The sequence below is a fragment of the Bradysia coprophila genome, unplaced genomic scaffold, assembly GCF_014529535.1.
Source record: "Bradysia coprophila strain Holo2 unplaced genomic scaffold, BU_Bcop_v1 contig_151, whole genome shotgun sequence".
In the NCBI taxonomy this organism is placed as follows: domain Eukaryota; kingdom Metazoa; phylum Arthropoda; class Insecta; order Diptera; family Sciaridae; genus Bradysia; species Bradysia coprophila.
Window position 1 is genome coordinate 1,989,140 of NW_023503423.1, and position 20,087 is coordinate 2,009,226.

General features: G+C 37.9%; 3 protein-coding genes across 4 annotated transcripts in view; all 3 read right to left on the reverse strand.

Annotated features, from left to right (window-relative positions):
* The window catches only part of LOC119074371 (galactosylgalactosylxylosylprotein 3-beta-glucuronosyltransferase P), a 29,227-nt gene extending 23,216 nt beyond the window's left edge, over positions 1-6,011 (reverse strand). Inside the window, exon 1 of one of the 2 annotated variants that reach the window (XM_037180477.1) lies at positions 5,356-6,011. The gene's annotated coding sequence lies outside the window, so the exon portion shown is untranslated. The remainder of the gene's footprint in view (positions 1-5,355) is intronic. The other variant, XM_037180480.1, reaches the window with a different exon arrangement.
* Positions 6,012-12,455: 6,444 nt separating this feature from the next.
* LOC119074374 lies at positions 12,456-14,240 on the reverse strand. Its single transcript, XM_037180484.1, has 2 exons — positions 14,147-14,240; positions 12,456-13,712 (listed from the first exon to the last, which is right to left on the reverse strand). The coding sequence occupies exons 1-2, from the start codon at positions 14,189-14,191 to the stop codon at positions 12,642-12,644; spliced, it is 1,116 nt and encodes a 371-aa protein (XP_037036379.1). The 5' UTR covers positions 14,192-14,240; the 3' UTR covers positions 12,456-12,641.
* Positions 14,241-15,064: 824 nt separating this feature from the next.
* LOC119074373 lies at positions 15,065-16,853 on the reverse strand. Its single transcript, XM_037180483.1, has 2 exons — positions 16,743-16,853; positions 15,065-16,506 (listed from the first exon to the last, which is right to left on the reverse strand). The coding sequence occupies exons 1-2, from the start codon at positions 16,785-16,787 to the stop codon at positions 15,166-15,168; spliced, it is 1,386 nt and encodes a 461-aa protein (XP_037036378.1). The 5' UTR covers positions 16,788-16,853; the 3' UTR covers positions 15,065-15,165.
* Between the last annotated feature and the right edge of the window lie 3,234 nt (positions 16,854-20,087).

Here is a 20,087-nt window from a genome sequence, read left to right on the forward strand (position 1 = left end):
AACACGCAAAGTAGCATTACATAAATGAACGAAACGAAACATTATAAAATATACCCGAGCCGGAAACATCTAACGTAAGAGTTTAACACAACATAGATGGATGAAGAAAATATAATGTATTAAAGTAGCGCGAACCAAGTAGAACAACAATAGTGCCTTTCATTTTATGTATTTAATACCACACAATTCCTATACACACATTGGTTTATTATAACACATTCAACCTCAACATCTAAAATGTTTTGTGTTGAACAGACTTTCGAGACTAATATAAGATGATTTAAATGATGGCAAATTGAAGAATATCACGGCGTAGCTTCCTTTCCTACAGAAATTGAATGAAGTAAATGAGAGGTTGGAAGGGTTATTAATTAGGAAATTCGTTGGAAATTTACATTTAAACTGCTGTTACTCAATTAGATGTTCGATAGAAGGGAGCTTAGGTAAATTGAACAATGAAAAACGTAATTCGTAGAGTAAAAAGAAACATTCGAAGTCATAGATTTAGGAGCAGGCATGAGCGCCGCCGAAAATAAGCCGCCGATGAAGCCGCCGATGAAGCCGCCGCCGGCCATTTTTGAGCAAGCCGCGCCGCAGCCGAGCCGAGCCGAACATGGCTCAAGCCGGCTTGAAACGGCTGGAAAATGAAATAAAGATTTCGAAAGGTGAATGGGTGAAATAATTTGGAAAACCGAGATTCCTGTTGATCCTAAGCAGCTCAAGTACATTTTGATTTTTTTTTTTCAAAATTAAGAAAATTTTGAAAATTTTCTTGAATTTTCATGAATTTTCCAGAATGGTATATTACGTCCTCGCTTCTAAGTTTGTTGTTTTGGCAAGTATGACCTTTGCGGAACGAGCCGAAGGCGCACAATCAGTTAATTCACAAATTTGAGAAAACTTTATCGATCTTTGGGAATTTTCTCGATTTTTTTTCTTTTCAATTTTTACTTGATTTTCGTGAGCTTTCGATTTCTTCTCGAAAACCATTTTCTTAATGAGTTAAATGAGTGTACCGGAGCATGATTTTCCATTTAGTTCAAGTTTTGAGGCATTAAAACTTGACGTGTTAGTGAACCTTAGACTTAGAGACTTGCTTGTAACAAGACCAGTTCCACTTGCACTTTGAACAACCTAATCTACCTACATTTTCGCTTTCCGTACAATTTCATTTTCATGCTTACTAGTTCATTTTCCATGAATTTATCTAAACGTTTTTATTTTTAAAAAAAGTTAAAAGGAACCTCCAGCCGAGCCGTTTTAAGCCGGCTCAAGCCGACTTTTTCGCCGCCGCCGAGAAATTTTTTTCGGCTAGCCGCCGCCGAGGTTTCTCCGTCGGCGCTCATGCCTGTTTGGGAGATAATGTCGCAGGAAGTGGGCAAAGATCTAAATCTGTATTTTCAATCGCTCTGTGAAATGTTAAACGTCTAAGCTCAAACGCACTACAACGAGTTTAAAACGACTGTAAAAAGAAACAATACAATCAAAGGAGGGAAGTCGAAAATCACCCAAAACGGTATTTTTAACCACTGTGCGAACTAGAAAATGTTTTGCTTCGTGGAAACTCATGAGAATTTGTTGGCCGAACACGCCTAAACGTAGCCTCCAAACGCGCGCTGCAATGGGTTCTACATGACTATCTAAAGAAACAATTCCATTAAAGGCATAGATGGCGAGATAATTTCGCAGGAAATGGGCAAATATCCAAAACGGTATTTTAAACCTTCCTACCTTTCGTGCAACTAATTGTTTGAATGTATTATGCAACTTCAAATTTACGAAAGTAGATAAAACGAACGTATCATTAGTCAAAGGCCCAGACCCGCCTAGGACGAGTACATGAACACAGTTCGTGAAAAATGCTTCATGATTGAAAAATTTTGACAGAAAATGTATGAACCATCTGTCAAATATTTTTCGTTAGTGATGTAGACCTGATGTAAACTCTCATTTTTCAATCACTTTTCATGCATTTTGCGCAGTCTTATGAAATGTGTACTATCCCTAATGTTTCTGTGGTTGAATTGGCTCTGACGAAGTTCGCGTTTACATTTATTTACTTAGAACAAACATACATTCTATGTGTACCGTACACCATTGTTGACTTTATGATTTATGATTGTTTTTAATAAGCATGTAGAAATTACTAGGCAATGGAACAGCTTGCGTCCATGAGTAATGCAGAAGTCCATATAGGTTAGGAAAATCCTGCCAGTTCTCGAGAAAAAGGTAGAAGAGATAATGTCAGGGCGACCAGTTCTTTTTATCAGTATTCCGAAAGCTTGTCTCATGGACACAGGCTGTTTTATTGGTCATACACCATAAGTACGATACACCTATATACCCGATATATGCCACTGTGATCTGCCATCGGTCGCTATTAAAATAATCTGTGAGTCTTACCGTTGTATTGGTAAAATGATCAGTGTTTGTAAAACGAAAATATTTCATTCACGGTCAATATCTTCAGGAACGATAATATCGATACTGATTGAATCTTGTCTAGTTAGCGGTGTTGAGAATTTACCGTTTTTGAGGTGTTTTCGTCGGATTAAAGGTTTCTATTTGGAACTATAAAGCGTAAACCCTTCGATTTAACATAACGATGATATAGTTCGAAAGCGATATTATCGTATTTTGGACGATAATATCGTCCTGGATGAAAATATCCGCTTGACGATATTATTGTTACGGATACTAATAAACGACCGATAAATTAATTCAAAACTACCGATAAAAAATAGTAAATGACCGATAAATACGGTACCGATAGAAAATAATAAATTATCGATAGACAAATTCACAAGTACTGATAAAAATATTCAAAACTACCGATAACTTTTTACCGATAAAAAGTGATAAAATACCGATAAATTAATAATTTAACGACTATTCATCGGTCAAATTCCATTTTCTATCGGTAGTTCATTATTTTCTATCGGTAGTTCATTATTTTCTATCGGTACCGTATTTATCGGTCATTTACTATTTTTTATCGGTAGTTTTGAATTAATTTATCGGTCGTCACTGGGGCCTTTCTGTTGATTTTTCTTCGATTTCTAATCAAAATTTTCCAACTGAGGCCTTTCTGTTAATTTTTTCGATTTCTAATCGAAATGTTTCCACTCAGGGCCTTTCTGTTAATTTTTTCCCGATTTCAAATCAAAATTTTCCAATTGAGGCCTTTCTCTTAATTTTTTCGATTTCCAATCAAAATTTTCCAATTGAGGCCTTTCTGGCTGAGTTCCTTTTCATTGAATATCACGAGAACCCGAAAAGATAAAAAATTAGTTTCTTCGGGAAAAATGTAGAGTTTTGAATTCTGAACAACATTGCCGAATACAAAAAGTTTGTGGAAAATACTGGATGGGCCGAAAAAATTATCGAAGTCGAAATTTTTAAGGTATTGAAGAAAATGCGTGATTTTGGACCATTTTCTTTTCTTTTAAGTGTTTTACGAACATATATTAAGTGAGATATGTGAATCTCTAAATTCTGAACACGAATCAAGAAATTGGAATGTACAGGGTGGTCCGAAAAAGTTTATCTTGGTCGAATAATCTTATTTTTCCATAAAATCTTCGATTTCGTGTTTTTCTTTCTCGTTTTTTGTAAAACTTTTTTTCTTTTTATTTGGTGGATATTTAGTAAATGGTGTCTTTCTGACCTTTTCTCTTATTCTACGTAACCCATACCCTAAATAATATTGAGGAATCAGATCCTTGGGCTGAAAAGTTCCCAGTTTAGCTACCAAAAAGGGCTACAATGGCTTACAATGGACGAAAAACGCTTGTGACAGGGCCTAATATTTGTGAAACTTTTGACAAATATACGCTAGATACGTGTAAATCGATGCGTCAAGATATTTGTTTTATAGATACGACTAAACCATATGCTTAGGAGCGAATTAAACCAAAAAACGATTACGTACTAGGTACTACGATTTTCAAGAAAATAATATGAAAATAATGGAGCATTGAAAATTGCACAAATTATTTTTAATTGACGTCATATATTATCCTAAAAAAAACTGTTCCGAAATGGCTGACCTATGTTCTCAATCAAAAATGTCAATACGTATGAGGTTGATGCTGCAGAGCCACTTACATCTATTTTTGTGGTACATCTATGTGGGAACGAGTTACCGTATAATCGGTAGGGCGAGTATGTCAATCAGATGTCGAACGATGATGCTCATCGTTCTCTCAAACAACGAGGTTAAATGTAATCAGTCGTGGGCGAAACGTAGAAAGGACAACACTTGTATTTCACATCACTGTGAATCAAATAAATAATTGTTCATTTTATGGAATCGGTTGGCGTTTTTATTCAACTAGAACTTCATCGTTTCCTATATCTATGACTAACACTAAATAGAAGTAGACTGGCACTACGTAGACGATTTTGAAGAAAAAAAAAATCCATTCGAATCGATGTTGGGTACCATAAATTTATGGTCCAACGTATACTAATACGTTATTGCCTTAAAGTACCGATAGAAAGTGATGAACTACCGATACAAAATAATGAACTACCGATAAAAAATAATTAATGATCGATAGAAAGTATTAAACTACCGATAGAAAATAATGAATGATCGATAAAACGACCAGTTTATCGGTACTTTAGTACTTTTTATCGGTAAAAAGTTATCGGTAGTTTTAAATATTTTTATCGGTACTTGGGAATTTCGCTATCGGTACTTTATTATTTTTTATCGGTACCGTGTTTATCTGTCATTTATTATTTTTTATCGGTAGTTTTGAATTAATTTATCGGTAGAATATAATATCCCTATTGTTACTATCATTTTCTGTACGATTTTATCGTTCTTTTGGACGATATTATCTTCCTAGACCATAATATTTTGGGACGATAATATCTATTTGGATGATAACATCGTCCTGGTCGATAAAAAGCGATAATATCGTTCCTGACGATATTGACCGTATAGAAATGTTTCGCCACCTTTTATTCTCTGGAAAGTGTTACACCAAAAAATACGGTTGGGTAACCCTTTATGAAACACACAACCCTATGCGCTACGAAAAAAGGTCAGTCAAGTAAGACACTGAAGTGCCAAAAGTGAATTCATAAACACGCACCATTATGTATAATCGATAAGCGACGTTGTATTAAAACAACCAATAAACTCACGTCCTTCTAATTATTCGAATATGTTTTCCCATAAAGAAAGTGGCTAATTTACACACAGGGATTCTCTGCAGCCACCAGAGCAACACGACAAAAACAATACACAAAACATTGAAACGAACCATGAAGTGAAAAGCGGAAAACTCGGTACGTATCGATCTTTACAAGTCCACAAATGTAATTTGCAGCGAACTCTCTTACCTTGTACGTGACGGTTTTCTCAACGTTGTTGATCTGCCACGAATATCCTTCATTGTTTCCACTGATTATATATGGAACACACTATAGCATAAGGGAATGAACCATTGTCTTATCGGAGCTTGACAATAAATAACAAACAAAACACAAAATTATGGGAAACACATTCGGTTCACTTATCAGTGTTTGGCTTAAAATTGTTATATCTTCTATCCGGTTACAATATACAATGAATGTTTTGTGGAAGTTTCATTCAAATCGAGTCATTCGTAACATGATTACAGATTGTTTTGTAGGAACGAACGATTATATGTATATCAAATTGGGAAAAATGTTTCTATTCAGTTAAATTGCACCACAAAATGTTAAAATTCAACGACACAAATAGACTTGGCTGGCCTAACAAAGAACGAATGTTAAATTAATTTAGATGTTCGGCTTTTCGTCTTCTAACTTTGACTTTAGTTTACTTGGACATTATATCAGACAATAATAGTCACACACAAAATACACACTCTACCCATGATATATATCTTGTTCAACACTCAATTCAAAAGATTCATCCTAAATATTAGTATATTTTGACGTTGACCCAACATATAAACATGGCACTTGGGAAGATGGTTACGGCATAACTAACTAACTAACTAACAAAAAAACAATTTCATATTCGGTTGAGCAAAAAAAAAAAAAAGTTGCACAAAGTCCCCAACCAACATAGCACAACAAAATCTATAAAATGTTGAATGGGCTGCGTTGTGTGCATATATAACAGAGCAGCACGACACTATACGCTGTGAAAATGTTGTTTGAACATTCACTCGAAACAAAACCAATGTTACCACTTCGTCGTGTATATACTATGGTGTTATTCGGTTCTCCGATATTACAGTGGTCCCCCGCCTCAAAATTCTTCGATAATCTATGAGAGTCTATCGCAGTAGCGCTTTTCGCAATTGTATTGTTAAAAGCGATTTGATGATTGAAGACTGTATTTAATATGTCAGGTTTTCTGGTCACAGATGGCGCTGTAATCCAAAATGGCGAAGTTAATATGGCGACTAAAATCAGTCGAAAATAGCCTACAATCGGCCGTTACACTCATTTCTGGTCATATTAAAACATTTCTAGCCGTTATTTCGGAAGGTGGTGCCATCAGTTTTGTTGCAGATGAGACGCGATTATTGAGTTGCGAACATTTTGAGATTCTCCAAAATTGGTCCAGAATTACCTAATGTACTGCCAAAATGGTACTTCTGTTGGGACGAGCGATCACAGCGCCATCTTCTGGATGTTTTGTTGTTAGTACATGATTTTTTAAGATCAAAGAAAATTTAGGAATTTTGTTTGTTTTGATCAAATTAAAAATGAAGTTTTCGACGTCATCTTGGATTACAGCGCCATCTGTCAGCAGAAAACTTGAAGCCATCGTTCAAAATAGTTATCTTAGTCCATCCTGCAATATTTAATCATAAAATTGCTTTTAACAACCCTCCCTTGTCTCTTAAAACGGTGATCAGTGTTGACACTTTAGGTAATACCCAAGGAAAGAAAAGTGGAAAATTTCATTTCGATGTAGTTTGTCAAGTCACCAGAGAAACTGAAATTTCCTTCTTTTCTTCCCGACGTCAACACATAATTTTTCACAACAACAGCTCCGAAGTTTCAGCGTAAGGGAGAAAATAAATTTTTAACTAAAATGACTAAAATGTGAGACTCGTGATCTTTACTTTTTCGTAGAATATTGACGCCCCCTTTAGTGTATCGGAAGTACCAATAATGTGAAACTTTCGTAGCATATATTACGCAAGTTAACTGAACGAACGCATAAACTCACCGTAGTCTACAATGTCTTTGATGTTTGAAGAAAAGAAAGTTGTCACTGAAGGACACCACAATCGGTAGATCATCATCGGATACTGTTAAAAACGTGTGAGGTCTGATTTTAATGTACCTTACATATAACGTATCGTAACGAATGCTCGACAGAGAGAAAATGAGAAATAATATGCAGTTGAGAAGGAGAATGTGGGTAAGAAAGTATGTTGCTGGTTCCCCTTAGATTTCCGTATATTTGTTGTTTTTGCTTTTGTATACCATTTGGGTTGGTTTTATAACAAAATAATTATTCAAAAATTGTGATTATTTGAATAAAAAGAAAATGAAGACGACCCTTCTGGTGCCAGGTATTTTTGTCAGATTTCCTTTTCAATTTTGCTGTGACTGGTGGAAAATGCAGGTACAGTGACTAAAATTCTAAAATCAACCACCCCACTGTATGGGATTTTAATTCAATTCACCGAGTTTCGCAGAATTTTAAATGTCAAATGTGTCAAATGTCAGTGGTGTGTTACGCATGTGGCATTTGAAACCTGGAGAAATGTCAAAAATATCGGTTTTCGAATTATAGCCACTGTAATTTCGATCTTGTCCCAATATTAGCTCGCGACGTTCCCCTACATTAAACATCTAGAAGTGGTTTAGTTTTGCCACATGAAATTTCATTGCATGAAATAATCGATGTGTCGCTCAGTCGCTCATGCAGACTGATTTTCACATTTTAAATGGCTGTGAAACATTAATGCTGGTAACAGCTGTCTTGCATTCCTTTGTTTGTCGAAAATTGAATGAATAAAAAGGGGACGAAGAAAAAAACTCAAACTGGATTTCAAGTGCAACTGGAGGATATGTTTTGTGCGACAGCAACGTCTATCGAATATATTTTGTTTCCGTGCGGGTTCGTAGAATAGGTACAGCGTTGTTATACGGCTGATTGGCATGCGCACAATATTATAGCCCACAATGAGCGCAGTGTTTACGTTGATGAAGAAACGGAAAACCATGAAAATCTGTCTTCACAACCCCGTTCAACCACTGTTGATTTTTTTTTTTTAATCTTTGTACGACTAGAAGTTGTTTTGCCAACTTTTGTTTTCGTCGCTCATTTCCGGTACACTATAAGCAAAACGTTGCTACTAACTTAGGCTTAAAGTTTTTTTTTATCGAATTTGATTCCAGAACTCGCTTCCGGCTCGTGCTGAAGACCTCAGAGTACCGTCAAATAGCTTTCATTTCACTTGTCGCAGACCTAGTCAAACTGTAACAAACAACATAGCTAACGCCGACCCGTACGAAACACCTATTCGTATCAAAAGCCTTTAATGTGAAACTCTTCATTTCTCTTACTTCATTTTCTTCTCTGCTGAAAAACTATTCTTCCTTTTAAATCACTTACATTATCCACTCTTTGCCTTGTTATCATATACAATTAAATTGCCGGAAGCAATATAGACAGCCCCGTACGAAGTCAAATTTCATAAATTCCTATTTAAACAGCTATATACCGCTATATTTACCTATATTTCACTATAAATAAACATTTCACAGATAAATATATGCTATTATATAGCTCTATATGCCTGTATATAGCTCAATATAGCTGTATATTGGTATATATAGATGTCCATATATGGAATGCCTGAAGCACCCCACACACATAACAAATTATTTCCATGTTAACAGAAACTCTCTAAGCATCATTTTTCCCAAGATATTTCTATTTTAATAAAATCCAATATGGCCGCCGGCAGCCATTTTGTTAGGAGACCGGAAATAGTACCGACGCTTTACATTCGTTAATACCTTTCAAACAAAAAAAAATTCATGAAATTCGGTCAAAATTTACTCGAGATATTGACAAAATACTCCACGTTCACTGTACGGCCGAGTAGCCAGATAAGAGCTCACTCCAAGAGACCTAGCTCACGCTCCGGAGAACATAATTTCATAAACTTCAGTAAACCTGATTGGTACGGTCAATACCTATCTAATAAAGCTAAAACGAACGAAATATGTTCAAATTTGGCCGACCAACAAGCAAAAACTGCTTGTCGCCCTGTGCCTGTTCCACACCAAGGGGTCTAACTCACGAGTCGGTCATCCGATTTCCATAAACTTTTTTTTTGTCGATCGGTATTGTAAATATCTTTCATTCGATGTATCATTTACGAGTATAGCGTTTAAATGTCCGGAGATATCTTCGAAAAACCGTAAAGCACTTATTGGGCCCCAGCTCAGGAGGGGTTGATCCAAAATCACTCATCTTCGAACTTAGCCTGTCTTTTGACATTACCAAACGGGGAAAAAAAGAATTTTCAAAATCGGATGCGTTTTACTCAAGTTATCGTGCAGACAGACAGACGGACGGACGGACGGACGGACGGACATTTTTTTTCTTGCTGATTTGGCATCTCTGGACAACCACAATAGGTTTCCCCTTACTCAGGGAGTCCAATTCGACGTGTTACAAACGTATGCGTAAACCTATAAGACCCCAGTACTTCGTACGGGTCTAAATAGTTATTTGTATGCTTTCGCTTTCGCCCCTTGAATTGACATTTCTTTACTTTCGGTCCTCTTAGCAAGCATACAAAACTTAATACGTAACTCTTTCGGCCTACTCAATCGATACGTAATAGTTATTTGTGTATCTGTTTTGGACGTTTGATTTTAGGCAATTTCGCGAGTTGTAGCCCGAACGAATTGAGGGCTACATGCGAAAGTGCCTAAAATCAAACGTCCAAAACAGATACTCAAAAAAATGTTCATGTAAGGGTTGGAAACCCGAGAAAAATCTCGAAACTCCCTCATTTTCGGCCCCGACACATGAAAATAACTATTTTATGCCAAATACTGCGAAAGTTTGTATTTTCGGTCCTCAAATGGTGACCGAAAGTAAAAAAATTCAGGCCTTGGGCCGAAAGTAAATGTCACTGTCATCATTTTACTTTCGGTCCTCATATGTCTCGAAAACACATGTTCACTTGATTGAAAGTACGCATTGAGTGTAGTGTTGTGTTGACGATAGCCAAATGTTTTGTGAGCAAGTGAATGTATGTTTACAGTAATTTCATTTGTTAAATTGTTTTTATTTTTATACCAGGGGGCTGCCGCCCCCTTGACCCCCGCGCTTTTCGGCATTTTGGTGTTTCTACAGCAAATTTTGTTGATAACTCAACAGTTTAATTAAAATTATGTTTTGTTTCGGACCGAAAATACAAATCATCCGCAGTATTTGGCATAAAAAATAGTATGCATCCCTCGGGGCAAAAGTAAAAAAATTAAAATCGTGTGATTGCCGCCCTTGCCTGCGGTGCGGGCTGCAAACTTCACACGTTTGAATTTTTTTACTTTCGCCCCTTGTTATGCAAAATACTATTTTTTATTGAAAACCTTATTGAATACCTATGTCGCTGGAATGGTGTTTTTACATTTTTCAAAAACAGCAAAACGCACAAATGTAGGCAACAATTTCAGCGGAATGTCTATTCCTCTTTAACGAAAAATTATTTTGTTTCACGTGGCATCTGTTAAGGCGTTTCACATTGTAGGTATTTGTTTGTCGTCTCTTTGCATTAAACATCTGGCTCTTCTCATGCGTTTTAGTTTTGAATTTGTATGAAATGAATTTATATCTCTTGATATTCACAAGAAATTTTTCATTTTGTTTGTTGAAAGTTGAAATGTCCGTAGATTGATGTCTGATAATTACTTTTCAGATGTTAACAGTAATTTGTATAACTAGCGTTAAAAAGATGAAAAGTACAGTTTTCGTATGAATTTTGTTTTATATATGAGGCGAGGCCGAGGTCAGTAAACCCAGTAAAACGAAACTTTAAATTTTTATTCAGTGAGGGAGAACCGGAAACGTATAACCTTCAAAGACTTTAAATGAAAAACTCAAATTGTGACAACAACAACTTTTACATCGTTTACAACAATTATTTCATCCGTCGTTTTCCTGTCAATCCTGTGTCAGTCCAATGTAACCTGAAGTTCAAAACATATAAAACATACTGTTTTGGTGACTCAAATTTGGCCTGCTATATTCCAAGGTTCTGAAAGAACAGGTTAAAACACCCACGAAGGCGGCTGACACACGAATTTTGACAAATAGATACTATTTATTGAACATACTCATTACAGATTGTTTGAAATGTCAACTTGATAAAAATCTTTTTTTTTCTTCAAGTTGACACTTCAAACATTGTATGTTCAAACATAGTATGTTCAATAAATAGTATCTATTTGTCAAAATTTGCGTGTCAGCCGCCTTCGTGATCAACTCAGATGTGTCTTAACCTGTTCTTTCAGAACCTTGCTATATTCAACAATCTGGTCTTGGCGAAGTGGAAGGAAATAGATCTCTTCGTTTGGTGAAACTGATGACGGAAACGTGAGGAATGGTGGGGAAAAGTGTGCAAACTAATCGAAACCAACTTCACAATTCTTTGAAATGAATGCAAATGAACTAAATACGGGGAATTCCCTTAGAAAAAAAGTTGGTTGTCATTGCACACAAAACCGAACCGTCGATCGTCACGCCAGCGGTCATTTTAGTGATCTATAGGCGAACAAGGTGATACAATTCTGGCGGTATTTTTGAAACGAGCGTTCGAGAGACGATCGACCGTAAAAGGCTGTTAGCGAAGCTGCGCAAATTGGGTTGTTCACACCGAGTGGTCGATTGGTTCAGAGGATATTTAGATGGCAGAAGTCAACAGACAAAAGTGAATGGACACACAGCAGACCGTATTGCGAACGACCTTGGGGTCCCACAAGGATCCGTTTTAGGCGCCATTTTGTTTGTGTTATACGTAAACGATATGCCTCGTCAGCTACACAATGCATTCATAAAGCTTTTCGCCGATGCCACGTTCATTTACCTACACGGAAAAGATATTGATGCAATGCGAAACGAAATGAACATCGAACTCGAAAGAATTAACCAGTGGTTGCAGAGATGGTGACGCACAACTGTGATATACACATGTACCCTACGAGATCAAAAAATGACTTCAGGGTAGCACGCAGGACGAGGGAAAAAACTTGGAATTCAGTGTTTCATAAGGGATTGGTGCACATACATCCATGTGATCTTTCCGCATGAAGTAGCTTTGACATTACTTATCTACCCTATATTATATCGATGACAATATGATCAATTTGCGGGTAACATTTTGTCATTTTCTAATATGCGAATTCGAATAAAAGTCGTGTTTTCGATCAAAGGCGAATGTAAAAGGAATTGAAACACATTTAGATTAACTTTGAATTGTTCAATTTATTGCTTGTACATACATCGGTGCGAGCACGATTAACGAAGAACAAATCAAACAAAGGCGAAAACCTTAGCAGGGTAATCCTCTGCGGGCACCATGGCTGGTTTGTACGCTACGATCAACTTAATAGTAAGTGGAAGTTTTCCTATTTCCAAATCATCCACTAAGTTATCCACCAATTCCACTAAGTCCTCCAGTAATTCCACCAAGTCCTCCAGCAATTCCACCAAGTCCTCCAGCAATTCCACCAACGATACCGGTAACTGAGCCAATAACTCCGGTAATGCTGCATTTGATTTCAGAAACGATGTCAAGTAAGCCGCATACGCTGCCTACAACTCCAACAACGATATCGATCACACAGCTCAACGAGCTGGTCAATTCGAAGACGACCGAAGTTAAGCTGACGGTTATGTCGACAACGACGTCGATTAAGCTAACAGCAGCGTCAACATCCACCTCGAATAGACAAGCGATTTGGCTGACAACTACGAATTCTGTTTCGATTGCAGTACTAACTGCTTCGAGAACAACTTCGAGCACTTCGCTTACGATTTCGAATACGATTTCAAGAATGTCAACAACAAGCAAAACGACGGTTTCCACGACGCACAAAACAGTTTCCAGTGCAAAGTATAGAATGGCAATAGCTTCAGCAATCACCTCAGTGACAATATCGACTACAACATTAGCAACAAGGGCAATGGTATCGACCAGAGCTGAGATGGCACAGGCAATAGCCCGGATAGCCTCTACGATTAATTCGTAGGCCACTTCAACAACTGATTCAATAAGTTCGGTCAAGCAACGAATCGAAGCAAATACAACTTCAACAGCTTCAAAGACGATATCAGTGGCTGTGCCGATTACACCACTTGTTGCACTCACAACCGAAGTAATAACATTCAATATGATCTCAAAATCAATGCTAGCAAGAATATCGACGGCGCTTCCATCCAAGGATGAAATCCTACCCAAAGCTCCAGCTAGAGATTGAGCTTGTCCGCCAAAGTGTGAGTGATGGCTGCCGACATTATTTAGTATATTCTTATAGCTACCACAATGGTCTCGGTATTGGTGATTATGGGTGCAGTCATGGCGTCTGTCGTGATGGTGATGTCTGTCGCCGCAATCACTGTACCTCTGTTGAATGCATCCACCATAAACTCGATCATTGTCGCAGAAATCGTTGTCATAACGAATTCGACGATCGTCCACACATGGACTGGCATCAATGCACTGGATTGGAAAAAAATCGATCAGAGAATAATAATTGAATTTAGTGCGGACCATTTTATCCGCATCAGAATTGTGAGAGAGAGAGAGAGAGAGATCCGCATCAGAATTGTGTGAGAGAGAGAGAGAGAGGGAGAGAGAGAGAGAGAGAGAGATCCGCATCAGAATTGTGTGAGAGAGAGAGAGAGAGAGGGAGAGAGAGAGAGAGAGAGAGAGAGAAATTGGATGATAACTCGTGATCTCTGCTTTGTCAGAGAAAAGTGACGCCAAGTGACAGCCAAGTGACAGCTCAAGTATTAATATGGCTGCTAGGACTTTCGAGCAGCGTCATTCACAATAATTGACAAAATGACACATTTTGTATAAGGAAGATGTCACTTTGTGGGTTATTGTGAATGACACGGAGCGAAATTCCTCAACACCGTTAATATACTTACATAGAGTGCAACAATTGCCGAGACCAAGATAAAGAGCAGCTTCATTTCGCAGTGGGAGTTAAGTTGTGAGTATCAAAACTGATACCGTTTTCCGTTTTGCAATGTCCTTTTATACGAAAAAAATTTCCGTCAGATTTTCAACTGTTCACATTCATTTTGTTATTGTTTGGCTTACTGCGGAAATATTTGCGCTTACAAACTGATCAAATAATCGAAACGTATCGAAGTGCAATTCCACCACACAGAGTTATTGTTGTGCTTGCATGCAAGAAAACATCCGCTATCGTAAAAAAATTTAAACAATTTTTCATTTCATTGCTCTCAAGCCCGTTGACAAGAACCCTTTTATCCGATCGATCACCTCCAGCTTTTGAAGCGACCCAATAATTTGATGATCTTGGTGTTGGGACGTTGTTAGTCGATCGAATTTTTCAGTCTAATAAAACTAGGTTCCACCTTTTGGGCGGGTCAGGTTCCTTGACTGACACTTTTCTAAATGTTTTTTTGACGTATTCATAAAGACTTGTCATATTTAATACATAATATATTTACTGTATTAATGACTCCACGCAAATGACAGTAAAATTTGGCAAAAAAAATAATTATTGGAAACCATCGAACCCATAAGGTGGAATGATTTTTGACCACTTTTTGAGCTCTCAATTTTCAATTTTAACTTCAATTTTCAAGACTTTCAATCAACCTCAAATCATAAATAAAATATGACATGTGTAGATTACGGCCTAATTCTATCTTACCAAGAAAAAGCGAACGTAAAAGCATCGGAAATGCTACTTTACTGCTTATGACTATGACATGTAAACGTTGAATTTCACAAAAGTTCACGAAAAATGAACCAAAACATTGCATATGAAATGGATCATTTCCGCAGGGGGCAGGCAGTAAAAGGAATTACGATTTACTTTGAATTGTTGCATTTATTTGTTGAATTTATTGCTTGTACATACATCGTCGTGAGTACGATTAACGAAGAATAAATCAAACAAAAGTCGAAAACCTTAGCATGGTAATCCTCTGCGAGCACCATGGCTGGTTTGTACGCTACGGTCAACTTGATAGTGAGTGGAAGTTTTCTTACTACCAAATCCTCCTTGGCTGTGTCCATGACTGAGTCCGTGCCCATGACCATTTCCGAGTCCGTGCCCGTGACCATTACCGAGTCCGTGACCATGACCATTACCGAGTCCGTGACCATGACCATTACCGAGTCCGTGACCATGACTATTACCGAGTCCGTGACCATGACCATGACCACGTCCTCCCAAAAGTCCTCCACCAATTCCACTAAGTCCTCCACCAATTCCACTAAGTCCTCCAGTAATTCCACCAAGTCCTCCAGCAATTCCACCAACGATACCGGTTACTGAGCCAATAACTCCGGTAATGCTGCAGGTGATTTCAGAAACGATGTCAAGTAAGCCGCATACGCTGCCTACAACTCCAACAACGATATCGATCACTAAGCTCAACGAGCTGGTCAATTCGAAAACGACCGAGGTTAAGCTAACGGTTATGTCGACAACAACGTCGATTAAGCTAACAACAACATCAACAGCCACCTCGAATAGACAAGCGATTTGGTTGACAACTACGAATACTGTTTCGATTGCAGTACTAACTGCTTCGAGAACAACTTCGAGCACTTCGCTTACGATTTCGAATACGATTTCAACAATGTCAACAACAAGCAAAACGACGGTTTCCACGACGCACAAAACAGTTTCCAGTGCAAAGTATAGAATGGCAATAGCTTCAGCAATCACCTCAGTGACAATATCGACTACAATTTCAGCAACAAGGGCAATAGTATCGACTAGAGCTGCGATGGCACAGGCAATAGCCCGGATAGCCTCTTCGATTAATTCGTAGGCCACTTCAACAACTGATTCAATAAGTTCGGTCAAGCAACGAATCGAAGCAAATACAACTTCAACAGCTTCAAAGACGATATCAGTGGCTGTGCCGATTACACCACTTGTTGCACTCACAACCGAAGTAATAACATTCAATATGATCTCAAAATCAATGCTAGCAAGAATATCGACGGCGCTTCCATTCAAGGATGAAATGCCACCCAAAACTCCAGCTAGAGATTGAGCTTGTCCGCCAAAGTGTGAGTGATGGTTGCCGACCTTATTTAGTGTATTCCCATAGCTACCGCAATGGTCTCGGTATTGGTGATTATGGGTGCAGTCATGGCGTCTGTCGTGATGGTGATGTCTGTCGCCGCAATCATTGTACTTCTGTTGAATGCATCCACCATAAACTCGATCATTGTCGTAGAAATCGTTGTCGTAACGAATTCGACGATCGTCCACACATGGACTGGCATCAATGCACTGGATTGGGAAAAAATCGATCAGAGAATAATAATTGAATTTAGTGCGGACCATTTTATCCGCATCAGAATTGTCACGGTATGTGTAAGCTGACAACACTTTTAGCAAAGGTCACGATATGTCAAAGATATATGGAAAAATGATAGAGATAGGAATGGGATGACAACTCGTGATCTTTGCTTTATCATAGAAAAGTGGCGCCATCTACAATGCAGCTGAAGTGTTAATATACTTACATAGAGTGCAGCAATTGCCGAGACCAAGATAAAGAGCAACTTCATTTCGCAGTGTAGGTTAATTTGTGAGTATCAAAACTGATAACGTTTTCCGTTTTGCAATGTCCTTTTATACGAAAAAAAAGTTCCGTCAGATTTTCAACTGTTTACATTGATTTTGTTATTGTTTGGCTTACTGCGGAAATATTTGCACTTGCAAACTGATCAAATAATCGAAACGTATCGAAGTGCAATTCCACCACACAGAGTTATTGTTGTGATTGCATGCAGGAAAACATCCGCTATCGTAAAAAAATCTAAACAATTTTTCATTTCATTGTTCTCAAGCCTGTTGACAAGAACCCTTTTATTCGACCGATCGCCTCCAGGTGATATCTTTTGAAGCGACCCAATAATTTGATAGTCTTTGGTGTTCTGGACGTTGTTAGTCGATAGAATTTTTCAGTCTAATAAAATTACCGTCTAGCCTGTCAAGATCTGACCGTGGCAGACAGGTTATATGATCGAATCATATTATGTCATCGTTACAGTCTGGAATCAAGAGTTAGCAATCTGCAATCCAGCCTGAGTCGAGATCTCTAGCTACAGATTCATAAGACGACACCTTTTGACGTCAAAGTCAAGTTGAGAGTTGATAAACTTTTGGTCTGCACCTATATGCATTAGGCTTGATTTCCACTTACAAAAGAACAACTCCGTTTTGCTTCCGTTTAGCTAAACCACCACTCTTTTCTATTGTTTAAAATGTAAACGGAGAGAAAACGGAGTTAGTACTTTTTTCGTAAGAGGAAATCAAGACTTAACAGATATTCATATATTGGCACTTTAGGCATAAGCTGGCAACCCTATTAGCCAAGATCACGATACGTCAAAAATATATGGAAAAATTAGATAGAGAGAGAGAGAGAGGGAGAGAAAGAAATGATATGATATGATATGAGCATAGGAAGAGCCAAGGTACATATGACATTACCTCTCTACTTTTAGCTGCCTTCTGGCCATTCTACCGGTAAAATTGGAATTTTGCAACTATGTATCATTATGGCCTGTATACTTTGGGGAGGTCACGCAGATCGCCAATCGCCATTTTATTAGATACGAGAGGACACACCACTTCCGAAGATTTTTCTTATAAAAAAATTCACCACATCGTCACGGCGACGAGAATCGTCAAAGTAGGTTAATTTTTGTATGAAATCCGCCATTTTATCGTCAGCTGTGGTGTGTCACCCGCGTCACCCGCGTATCTGTATCTGCGTGACCACCCCAAAGTGTACAGCCTTGATTATGACAACGTAACTTGGACTTTCATATTTAAATTTCTCGCTTTCAGTCATTTGATGTTTTTCTTGTTTCCGTTGTTTTCTATTTTTTTTTGTTTTTTTTTTTTGATTTGTTGTCCAAATATGCGTTGTAAAGAAAATGAAAATGTGAATACCATACGATTAATAATAATAATGACAACGTCACTGATCAGTGATCAATGATAAAAATGATGATGAAATCGGAATGCGAACAGTTTCATTTTCATTATTCGTATGCAATTTAAAAGTATACCAGTACGCGTCTGCTTCAAAACTTTCTCGAGCACAGATCTTGCTCTCCGCTTCGGATCGACCTTAAAATTGCAATGTAAATTATAGCCTACATTTGTGCGTTTCGAATTCTATTTTCGATAATCTCTTTTAACCAGAATTTTTTCACAAAAATATGGAACCGCAATACCGACCACAAATGCGTTAGCTTTTTAGATCAACCTATCGACTCCGCTGCTATTATCCGTAGAGTGTGTGTTCTGTGGTCATTTAGTAAGTTTATGTAACAGAATCATACAAAGCAATATCTATTGGACCTAGTGTCAACACTTGAGTTTTTGTGTGAATTTTGCTCATCAGAGGCGAAGCCGAGGTCAATAAACATAAGAAAGCTAGACTTTTCACTTTTATCCCGAGTTATATAATGGATTTTACGTGCTTTTGAAACCAAAACTAATTTTCTTGTTTTTCTAGGTGTGTAATTAGCTACTTTCGACCATGGGTCGAAAAAGTAAATGACTGCCTGTTCCATGCGAAAGTTGACCGTTACATAGCAATTTGCCATTACATGTGGAGTATTATCGGTTCATTTTTTTTAAAGTTTCCTACATGGAAATCGATCTTTGCCCTCCGCTCGGATATACCATCTCTGCAGTTGTCGAAAATATCACAGTGTGTAAGTCGAGACTTCACATTGAATTATTGGACGGCCAGCTGTGGGTTCGAAACTCCAAGGTTCTGAACCTTGCGAAACTCAACCGCAACAGAAATAATTCGTTTCATCAGGTTGTTGCAACAACGCGTAGTCCATAACAATGACATTTGATTGAATCGCTTATTAAGTTCCGTCTTGGATTCAGTACCGATAACGTCTCTTTGTGTTACATGTAATTGTTCGTTGGTAATGCCGTTCAATTACTGAAGTCAGTTTGCTGCTCAAAAACCCACTAGTGAGTTTGTGTTTATCACAAAATCGTCATCGAATGAATTACTTTCGCATCATCCAATGTAGCAAACTTTCGCACACCAGAAAGTATGTCGACTAATAACAAATCTGTTGCTGTCTTTAACAGAGTTATCATCGTAGGTTTCTTCCACGGCAGAGTAAAGTTAACCAGGCAGGAGTGGACGTTTGACAAGAGACCTGAACAATCTAGTAGCCTTATATTTTTTGCGAATAAAATTTTTCAATTTATGTCAGTGTTCATTTGAGTTCATTTTCATCCAGTGTATTAGGTCCCTTATTTGACGTTTCGAAAATGAACCGCTCCTGCCTGGTTTATTTTACTCTGCCGTGTTTCTTCCATCGTATGGTAAAAACGAATTTTGACAGGCCGAAAACAACCGACCGTCATCCACAGAAGCAAACATAACCGTAACTTAAACTTTGTTCGTTAAAACTTCAAAGTGAGGTTGTGTTGGCTTCTCTGTGGATTACGATTGACATTTCGAATGGGGCCGATGCTAATGGCACGCGCGTGCGAATAGTGTATAATAGACTATTCGCACGCGCGTGCGATTAGTGTTTAAGAGACTATTCGCACGCGCGTGCGATTAGTGTTTAAGAGACTATTCGCACGCGCGTGCGATTAGTGTTTAATAGACTATTCGCACGCGTCCTAATCTTTGGCTAGTCAGAAAGTATTAGAATTCTAGTTTATTTTGCATATACAATGTGTTGTAGCACAGCACTGCTACTAGCATGAACAGTGTTCATTGAACACTCATTCTTCCAACGACAAAAAGCCTTCAAATTTTCAAAGATATCTATTGCTTGTGTTCAACGCACTCCAAGCTAAAGTGATCCTAG